We start from the raw sequence: 10,771 nt of genomic DNA on the forward strand, positions 1-10,771 counted from the left end.
CTGTAGAAGGTCACAGTGTTTGGCTACACAAACTGCTTCCTGACATTCTATTGTGGTTAATCCCTTTCCTTTTAGGACCCTGCTCATATCCTAACCTTTCACCTGTTGATCATCATCACTTCTCTTTGTGTCCTTAAATACCCACATTTCCCCTTGGTGTTTGCTGGGGATAGCATTATATTCTTATATAAGCCATAGCTGTAAGCAGTCAGCTTGTATTCATCTGAAGAAACGTTGTTTTTGCTATACCTCTAGCAGAGTCATCTTGGAAATAAGTTGTATACTTACCCTGTGTGTGGTCCCTGTGTGTTCGTTAAAACTTAGTGAGGTTAACTAAGACCTCATCCCATTCGTTCCCTAGCTGGGGCCCAGTTAAGTGTCAGCCATTATCAGGTATCCTGCTCGGTGCATAGGTGTGGAACCTATCTAGGGTGGTCAGGGAAGCCAGATGCCAGCAGAAGGTTTGGTCAGGGGTTACCATCCCCCCCTTCCCTAGACACAGGGTTTCCCTTCCCTGTTGCCGTAAGCGTGGTACTTCCTCATACATAGCGTGACAGTTACTTCATGCATCAATGTATGCATGTATGCATGTAGGTTCCAACCATCATCTTATTTCTAAATATAAAGAATAAAATTTCAAAAGGTTTATCAAAAATTTGAAACACATTCCCTACTTGACTCTGGCAATACATAATACTACCCATGTAGTTAGAGACAAAATGTATTATTATTACACAAGTTGTGGTGACATTTCTTAGCCCAGTTTCATATAAGCGTATATTTGTGCCTGTATTATAGCTTAGTTTCCTGGATCAATCATGGATTTAAGCTAGATTCACACTTGGCTCAATATTACTTTCATGCCTCCCATTCAAGGTTTCTATCTGAATCCCTGAAGAATAGAATTCATACATGCCCCTTTCGGAGTCATGCAACACAACGAGACAAATACAGTTCAAGTCGACCTCATTTGAGCTCTTTTGTGGTGGTGTTTATCTTTTCAATAGAAGCACAAGAATGTAATATATTCTTTTGCCCCTCTGAAAAGATGGACGCACCGTAAAGAAGGACAATTGGAGTCCATTTGAACTTCATTTGCATCATTAAAATGATAGGCTCCATCAGATGAATCTCGTTTTCCAGGGATTCACATAGAAGCTCTGGATGGAAGCCATGAAAGCACTGCTCAGTGAAATGTGAATTTAGCCAAGCTCACATTTATCCCATGCTCTACCCTGACCATATCAAAATTCCTAAAAAACATGAGGATTCATACTGAACCTGCAGTGGAACATTCAGGTTAATTCCTCACTTTGAACTCTATTTGGCTACTGGTCCGGTGTTTTTTTTTTTTCCAAACAGACACATAAGCATAGTTAACCACACTTTTGTGTCCACCTGAAAAATGTCACTCTGTACTAAGGGAGACGCTGAAGCTACAAGCAGTGTAGCTTCAGAGTTCAGTTAGCAGGCAAACCACCAGAGGGCAATAGAGTAGTCAGTAGACCAGATCAACAGCAGGAGGTCTCGTCCATAGTACAGGGATAATAAAATCGTGGTCAGGTGATAGCCGAGGGTCAGAAGCCGGGAAGTCACGTATGCAACAGAGGGGAGAGACAGAGCCGAAGTTATGAATGAGAATACAGGTCAGATGCCAGGAAGTCCAAGTACAAACAAGGGCGGAGGACAAACAGGTCTGGACCGGGATAAGACAGACAGGGAAGGGTACACAATAGACATGAGCGGGTAGTCAGGGATCGGCACAGACGGACGAACAAGGAGACTACGGGTCAAAACAAGGTAGCTGGGAGGCAGGATAGATCAGGTAACTCACCAGAACCAGTAACACATGATGCAGAGCATAAACTATCACTGGCACTGAACCAGAGGTGCAGCACCAGGATATAGTATCCTGGAAACAGGAGTGAGGCAGGGAGGAGTTAACCCCTGACATGACCAGGCCAGGGCTGGGTGACATAATCAAACCACAGCAGCTGATACAGACCTTGATCATGACAAAAAGATGGCAAATTAGTTCTACATTTTAGGATGAAGGTTAGAGGCAGATATAGAAGATATTTTATATTGCAAGTAATGCAATCTCAGCAAACAATTTACTGACAATGTAATAGTGTTGGTTAAAAGATGATTTTCTGAGTCTGCTCCTGGTGCATTTCCTAACCATTGTAAATCAAACAAAGGCTAAACTTCCATCTCCATTACTGTCGCTGGCTCCAAGGCATATGTGAACTTTGTGAGGCTTCCATTATACAACAGAGAGCAAGTTACAAAATATTACATTTATTCTTATCAGCCCTCTACAGTGTTCATTGAAGGCCTTAAACAAATATTACAGAAGTTTAAATCTACAATACGCCATATTTAAAGCCATAAAAAGAGTAAACAGAAAGAATTTGAATGTAGAAGGTGCAAATACCGTAGGTTTTTCATGTTTATTAAATGTATAATATAGCAGATTTACTGCATTTCACAAATATTCTCACTGAAAATGTCTTTGTTTTATTGGTTAGAAATGCCATTTACAAATACTTTTGCCTTATTGCTTTGCTTTTATCAATTTCTCCTCGTTCGTGAGTACAACTGCAAGGACAGCAACCTTTGGAATAAAAACGTACAGAAAAATCTATGTAAAACAGTAACAAAGGCACACTACACATTACATGTTCAATGCTCGCAAGCAACCTTATCTGTAAAATGACTATATTTCCATTATTATTGGCCATGTAACACCCAGATTCACTGTAGTCAATTAAAAGTGTAACGAATGTGAAATAATATTGCTTCAAATTGTGCTTACGTGCCATCTCCTAGTCTTCTGGTCTACATCCACAAGTCTGCAGTCACTCTATTTGTCACTCTATGTGACTGCCTACTTATGAATCCTCCCAGTGCACAAACTGTGCGCTGTGAGGATTCGCCGGTTTCAGAGTCGGGGACGGCGATCACATGGACGCGAGTATGTGATATACATGTTCCCGACTAGATGTCTGCAGCAATACTCAATACACTTGTATGTCGCATACTCTCAGCTATGTGACTGCCGTTCCCGACTCTGAAACCAGTGAATCCTTACAACGTACAGTGCATGCAATGTGAGGGTTCACAGGTCTGCAGTTACATAGATTGACTGCAGACTTTTGGATTTAGACTAGTCCACCACTTTAAGCACCTTCAGGTGGTGCTAGGCAGGAAACAATGTGGAGGATTGATGCTCTATCTGGAAGTTGACCCACTCTCAATGCACTTGCAACCTCATTTACATGAGGATTTAAGCTGTGTGCGCACTTTGCGTTGAGGTAGTTGCAGTTCTAAACGCATCCTCTGGCAGAAATTGCCTTTGCCAATTTTGGTACGGATCTCCAAAACGCTATAAATACGCTTGCGTTTTTACCGCGTTTTTACATGCTTTTTCATAGCTTAAAGTCAGATGCGTTTTGATCACAAAGACCAAACTAAAAAAGTTTAAACATACAAACACTGGAAAAAAAAGGAAAAAAATGATAACAAATTTCAAAATTAAAATCATACCGCAAATAGTTATATTTAATATAATTATAGCGGTTTGCTAATATTTATGTTAAAAATAACGAAAAAATATTAATTTTCATTAATTAAATTGTTGGACTATGTGTGTGTGCAAAGGGACATATCATGCCATTATTTTGATGTCATAAATGCATGAGTTTATTTTGCCAAAAAAAGCATGTTTTCTGCATCCAAAAAGCATGTAAAATGCTAGAATTTTGAGATAGGATGCGTTTTGTAATTTTTTTATTAACTTTATTGATGGCAAAACACAGCCAAAATGGCAAAAACAATTGACATGCTGCTTCTTTAAACGCAGAGTTTTTGCCACAAATTATGCCACAAAAAAGCAGCGTTTATAAAAGCATAGTGCGCACAAGAAATCACAAAATCCCATAGACTTTGCTGGGAAATCAAAACGCATGCATTTTGGCATTAAAACACTGCAGTTGAAAACGTTGCGGAAACGCAGGTAAAAACGCAAAGTGCACACATAGCTTTAAAGCTGATATTGTCAGATCTGGAAAAATATACCAAAAGGTGTTTAAGTTTGTTTTTTAATATGGCAGTCACAGGCTGTGATATTTCCTTGTGCCAATGTGATGACTTAGGTCATCAATATCAGATGGGTGGGTATCTGACACCAGGCACCCCACTTATAAGCTGCTATATGCTACTGTGGTAGCCGGATTTAAATGCCTTGAACAGAGTTGCAGTGAGCTGATCCATTCAATATGTAGCAGCCACTGTCAGGTACTGTAGATCAGCAGCTACTGATTGGCTGCAGCAGTCACATGACTCAACAATGTCAAATGAAAACGGGGGAGCACATTTTTACTTTATGATGAGCAGTGTAGCTGTTAAGGATTTATCCAGTAGGGGACAATCTCTTTCATGTTTAAATTCATTTAGCATTGTCCACCTTAGCCAATAGATGTAACAGTGTCAGATCTATTGGAAGAAGCAGCCATGTGATGAGTTATGCTCCATATAATGTATGTGCTGAGGAGAGACTGCTTTGTGTAAATGATGTTGACAAAAACAGCCTGATCATATAAATAAGGCAGGATAATTTTCAAATCAAGTAACTCAGTAAGTTACCGTATTTTTCGTTTTATAAGACGCACTGGATTATAAGACCCAGATAAAAAAAAGTACAAAAAAAATAGGGTCCATCTCATACTCCAGTATTGTCTTACCGGAGGGGGGTGGCAGCGGTGGTGGACTGGAGACACAGGTTGGAGGGGCAGTGCTGGTGGGGTCTGTGCTGGTGGGGGTCTGTGCTGGCAGCGGTGGGTCTGTGCTGGCAGCGGAAGTTGCAGTGGCTGTGTGGAGCAGGCCGGTGCGGCAACTGTCACAGATGCTCTGTCAGCGGTCCCGGGCTTCAAAGAAACAGCACCTGGAGCGGCACGGGACAGATGGAGCTTTCTCCAGACGCGCTGATTCCGGATGCCATCATTTGAAGCCAGAGCATCTGGGATACCTGCTGCACAGCCATCGCAGCTTCCACTGCCAGCACAGCCAACGCAGATTGCACAGCCAGAGTGCCGCCTGCACAGTGAAGCAGCCAGCCTGACGCTCGCCTGCAAATAGAGGCAGCTGGCCACCCACACAAAGAGGCAGCAGGCCGCCGGCACAGAGAGGCAGCCGGCCGCCCGCACAGAGAGGTACCTGGCCGCCTGCACAGAGAGGCACCCGGCCGCTTGCAGATAGAGCTACCCACACAAAAAGGCAGCCGGCTGCCCGCACAGACTGCCCCCTGCGCCAATTCTCCAAATCCCAGTAAGCTACAGTATATTTGGATTTTAAGGCGCACCCCTCATTTTCCTTCAACATTTTTGGGAGGAAAAGTGCGTCTTATAATCCAAAAAATACGGTACTTTTTTTTATTGTTAACTTGGCCGTGTATTGCCAAAACTAAAAAAATGATTTCATCGTGGAGATCCACATCGATCCTTGGTGCTGTTTGAGGTGCCCAAACTTTTCTGTTTTGTGCGTCTGCAAAACTAACATGAAGGGAACATTGTAGTCACTGCTGAAATGATTCTACAAATTTTAAAAAGGTGTACACTTTATGTTAGCAAATTAAATTCCTAACAAAATAGTGGTTAAAGAAGAATGACCACTAGTTCCTTATTTTCACAGATGTGTTTTAGATCTGATTCTGCAGCACTTACTATTATATCGGTATGACAGATTCTCCTCCTGCAGATGTTGGTACAGTTTTCCTCACACACTGCACAGCGCTCCTGTTCTTCAAATGCATTTTTCAGTTGATGTACAGGTCTGGTCACATTCCCCTCCATCAATGGCCATTTTGTGTACAGCAGAACAGTGCATTCTGTGTGAAAGGCTGTATTGACAAGGGCAGAAGGAGAACCTGACATACCTATTTACTAGAAAGGGCCACAAAATAATGTCCTCAAGACATCTGTGAAAATACAGAAAAAGTAGACAACGACTTTAAGCTGTCATTTCTTCCTTAACCACTATTTTGTATGAAACCGATTTTGATGGTGACCAAAGTATTTACTCCATAGGGGTTCAAAAGGTAAAGGGAGAGCTATGTCAGTCATTTACTGCAAGAATTACGAATTAGATAATTCAACTCTAAAGGCCGCTTTACACGCTACGACATCGCTAAAGCGATGTCGTTGGGGTCACGTAATTTGTGACGCACATCCGGCCGCGTTATCGAGGTCGTTGCGTCTGACTCCTACGAGCGATTTTGAATCGTCACAAAAACGTTCAAAATCGCTAATTGGTGACATGCCCCCCTATTCCCAATTATCGTTGCTACTGAAGGTACGATGTAGTTCGTCATTCCTGCGGCAGCATACATTGCTACATGTGACACCGCAGAAATGAGGAACCTCACCTCACCTGCGTCCCGCCCGCAATGAGGAAGGAAGGAGGTGGGCGGGATGTTCGTCCGGCTCATCTTCGCCTCTCCGTTTTGATTGAGCGGCCGCTTAGTGACGTCGCTGTGACGCCAAACGAACCGCCTCCTTAGAAAGGAGGTGGTTCACCGGTCACAGCGACATCGCTAGGCAGGTAAGTACGTGTGATGGATCCATGCGATGTTGTGCGCCACGGGCAGCGATTTGCCGTGACGCACAAACGATGGGGTTGGGTACGCACGCTAGCGATTTCGCTAGCGAGATCGCAGCGTGTAAAGCAGCCTTTAGAGTAAACCACTGAATATACTTCTGATAGAGAAAAGTAAAGGAAGATGTTCATATGCAGCTTGCAGTGTGAAAAGTTTAGACTATGCCATGTGCCACCAATATTTCTCTTTTGTAGGTAAAGTGACTCCTAAATTTGCAGATCAGTGGGAACTCGTCGGCTGCTAGCATTACTTGCCAGTGACATCTTTCGATCTGGAGAGAAAGTTATAGGATCATCACGTTCTTTATACTGCTGACGTTCTGGACTTTGTTCTCCAATAGTATCCGGCGTGCTCGGCCGGCTGCTTTGCTTCAGGTCAGACCATGATCTACCAGAAATAAAGCTGTAACGACCTCTAGTACTGCATATTGAATCTTGTGTGAATGAACTCCTCTCACCCACTCTAGAGCAATGCCATGGAGCACTTATTCTTCTATTTTTTCTGTTTGCATTGCTGGTTGAAGAATACATAAAATTTGTGTTGGAGCAATCCTCATTGTCTTCAGAAGGTATCTCAGTCATTGTTCCCATTGGTATACTTGGTGCACTTTCGGCACTTGGATAATTACATCTTATGAAACCACTTTTCCGCTGTGGGTGTTTTTTTGCTGGCTTGTTGTCCAAAGGAAGAGGTTTACTTATCTTTTCATTATTGTTAGAACTGCTGTTGTTAAGATGGCTTTCTGCTGTATTTGTAGAGTTTACCTCATTAACAGATTTGGTTTCCTGCTCATCAAGAATACAAGTATTACTATTAGACGTGTGTAAATCTACAATGGGTTGGAATCCACAAGGAGGATTTAATATTGGATATACAGTTGGGTCATTGTGTTTTTCCATTAGCAATGTGTAGTTGCTGGGAGCTGAAGGAAGGGTCTTTTGTGGGCTAGCAGATGTACCAACACATGTATGAGTAGCTGTGGAATGTTTCTTAGACTTATTTCCATAAAATTCATCAAATTCGTCTTTCAGTTTATATCTTACTAAATATCCTTTCCTTATTTTTTTCACCCCAAGGTGTCCTATTTCCAAAATATTGAGAAATAGAGAAACCCCTGCTATGCTCTGCATAAACAGCATGAATGCTGTCTTCTCAGTTGGTCTTGAGACAAAGCAGTCAACCACATTGGGACAAGGGTCTCTTTGGCATTTGTAGAGTGGATTCAATTTAACTCCATAAAGTAAATGTTGACCTACCATGAAACCAACCTCAACCGCAGATCTAGTTAATATATGTATGATATAAGTGAAGAGGAGGGAACCACGGAGTGGAGCCTTGTTGAGTTTTCTTTGGTCCAGTTGTCTTAGTTCACGCTCCAATCTCTTGCGGTCCTCCGTTAAATCATAGTCTACACCCTCAAGTTCCCCTTTCAACTGAGCTTTCTTTTTGTGTCTTTCTTTCTCAATAGCTCTTAGTCTATAAATTGCATGGCCCATATATACCAATGATGGGGAAGACACAAATATAACTTGCAGAACCCAATATCTAATCAAAGATATAGGAAATGCTTGGTCATAACAAACAGTTTTACATCCAGGCTGGTCTGTGTTACATACAAACTGTGATTGTTCATCATTCCAAACTTCTTCAGCTGCTACACCCAATACCAGCATACGGAATATAAAAAGAATGGTAAGCCAGATTTTTCCAACTATTGTCGAGTGAATATGAACTTCCTCCAGGATGACCCCAAGGAAATTCCAGTCTCCCATCTTTAGTCCACCATCTCAACACTGTTGGACAAGGAAAACAATTCTATAGTAAAAAAATGGTCATAAAAACATCAACCAAAACAGCAGAATGATACAGCCGTCATTTAGGTGTGTGCTTAACCCTATACTGTTTTTGTTATTTTCATGTCTTGACTTGACTTTTCGTAACTTGACTGTGTGTATACAGTATATATATATATATATATATATATGTATATATATATATATATATACTGCAAAGGGGAACACTAAAATACCATTGTGCTGTTTAAGTGCTCCCTTTGTTTTTTGAGGAGTATATATATAGTGTGCGTGTGTGTATATATATATATATATATATATATATATATATATATTACATCTAGATGTAAACTGGTAGATCCAACTGTCTTGGCTCATTGATTGTTTAGATTTGCCAATTGTAGCCCAGCAATGCACCTTAATGGGCGCCGATAGTTCCCACCATGTTTAACAAGTCCAATGGACAATGATGGGGAGAGAATAGTGGCTAATATAATAGTTTTCTCCACAGCTAGTATCATGTTATAGTCAGCACATCTCCATGTGCTGTCAAGAGCAACAATTATTTTGACGGCATAAGTAATATGATCACCCAAAGAATGAGCTGGTTACATGTTTGTTGAAAGATTGCTGTCATGTTTACATGGACAGAAAATTAGAAACTAGAGTCTAAATGTACCATAAAGAATCACCATTGAAGAGTTACATTGTCTAGTTTAAAACCACTTACTACTTTGTAGCGGCTTATAAATGTGGAGATGTAGTGTAAAGGCCCCGTTACACGCAATGACATCGCTAACGAGATCTCGTTGGGGTCACGGAATTCGTGACGCATATCCGGCCTCGTTAGTGTCGTCGTTGTGTTTAAAGCGCCCGTTATTCTATCAAATTGCTTAAAAACACACAATATAATACAGTACTTTCGCTTAAAATATACTTGGTTACTGTTAATACTTCTTAAGTTGGTAACATATCTTTATGAAGCTCGTCAATGGAACATTGTGAACCGTGAGACAACATTGTTCTTTACGATTTCAGTTGCCATTTGAAGTATACAAATAACAAGAATGCACCTGATATCTCAGGGAAGCGATCATCAATATCGTAATGTTTATCATAATAGAATTATTTCTAAACTACCAGAATCTACATCCAATCGGATAACATAGGCTATCGGTACAGAGCATATCGGCATCAGGTCTTGAGGTCACTGGATATTAAGTAGACCTTATCGAAGAGCAATATTTAATTTCTTCTGGAACATAACATTTGGCATATCATACAACATGAGCTTTATATTGTAGGTAACAATTACGCCAGGAACCTTTCACACCTTGTCTCAGTTTTCCATATTATTCTGTGTTGGTATTCCATGTTAGTATTAAGGTATGCACTAAATTTCTGTTATCCTCTATTACTTTCTAAACATATTGACTAGAATCCATTATCCAGACTACTAGAGGCTACGTTTCTGTAGAGATGTCTGCATGTAGTATGTATAACATTTTCCAGGTATTAATTACAAGTTTTCTATATAGTAAAGGTCATACCATACCTTTTAGTTTTGCTCAGCCTCAGGTAGGGTTCCATGGAGTAAAGCGGGCTCTGTCCTCTAAAGCTATCATTGTGATGGGAAGAGGAGGGAAGGATAGTACTGTGTTCATCTTACACTCTGCATATAAAAATCAATGTGTGTGCAGCCTGACATTGCTTCCAGCAACATTTAAATGGCTTAGGTAACCCACTCCATTCCAGAGGCTTGTCTCCATCCCATCCATAGCGGATAGAAACAGTGACTTGATCTTTGCATCTTATTCCCCTGGTAAATTACAATTGTAAAATGTTAGTCTAAAAGTATTTCTCTAATTTAATGCTTGTTTGCATTGCTATTAGAACATTTCATGAAAGCAGCTCCCCTATGTATTAGAAAAAGAATCTGTCTGTACTATATCTACATATTTATAGATCCATTCTCCATTCTAGATTGTTGCTGAGTACACATTTCTGTACATTGAGCTATCCACCTACTAATTTAATTGTTTTAGCCATGTCAGTGCTTAGACATATAAATGATGTACCTTTAAAGGGCTTGTCTCATGGCAGCCCATTTTATCATAATGGCATAGCGAGGTTGAATAGTTCAAGCTATTTTGGTACAATGTTGATACGGAGGACAGACGTCAATTAAATTAAAATGAATGACTGACCATGTTATATGCGGATTGGCTGGGTTACGATGTTAATATTATTTCCAAAAAGGACATACAGTGCCCTGCGAAAGTATTCGACCCCCTTGAATTTTTCAACAATTTCCCACATTTCA

At 40.8% G+C, this 10,771-nt stretch overlaps 1 protein-coding gene across 1 annotated transcript; it reads right to left on the reverse strand.

Annotated features, from left to right (window-relative positions):
* Positions 1-6,861: 6,861 nt before the first annotated feature.
* Positions 6,862-8,427, reverse strand: GJA9 (gap junction protein alpha 9). Its single transcript, XM_075334107.1, has one exon. It carries the CDS (start codon positions 8,425-8,427, stop codon positions 6,862-6,864), a length of 1,566 nt encoding a protein of 521 aa, XP_075190222.1.
* Between the last annotated feature and the right edge of the window lie 2,344 nt (positions 8,428-10,771).

The sequence above is a fragment of the Anomaloglossus baeobatrachus genome, chromosome 2 (assembly GCF_048569485.1).
Source record: "Anomaloglossus baeobatrachus isolate aAnoBae1 chromosome 2, aAnoBae1.hap1, whole genome shotgun sequence".
NCBI classification, from domain to species: Eukaryota; Metazoa; Chordata; class Amphibia; order Anura; family Aromobatidae; genus Anomaloglossus; species Anomaloglossus baeobatrachus.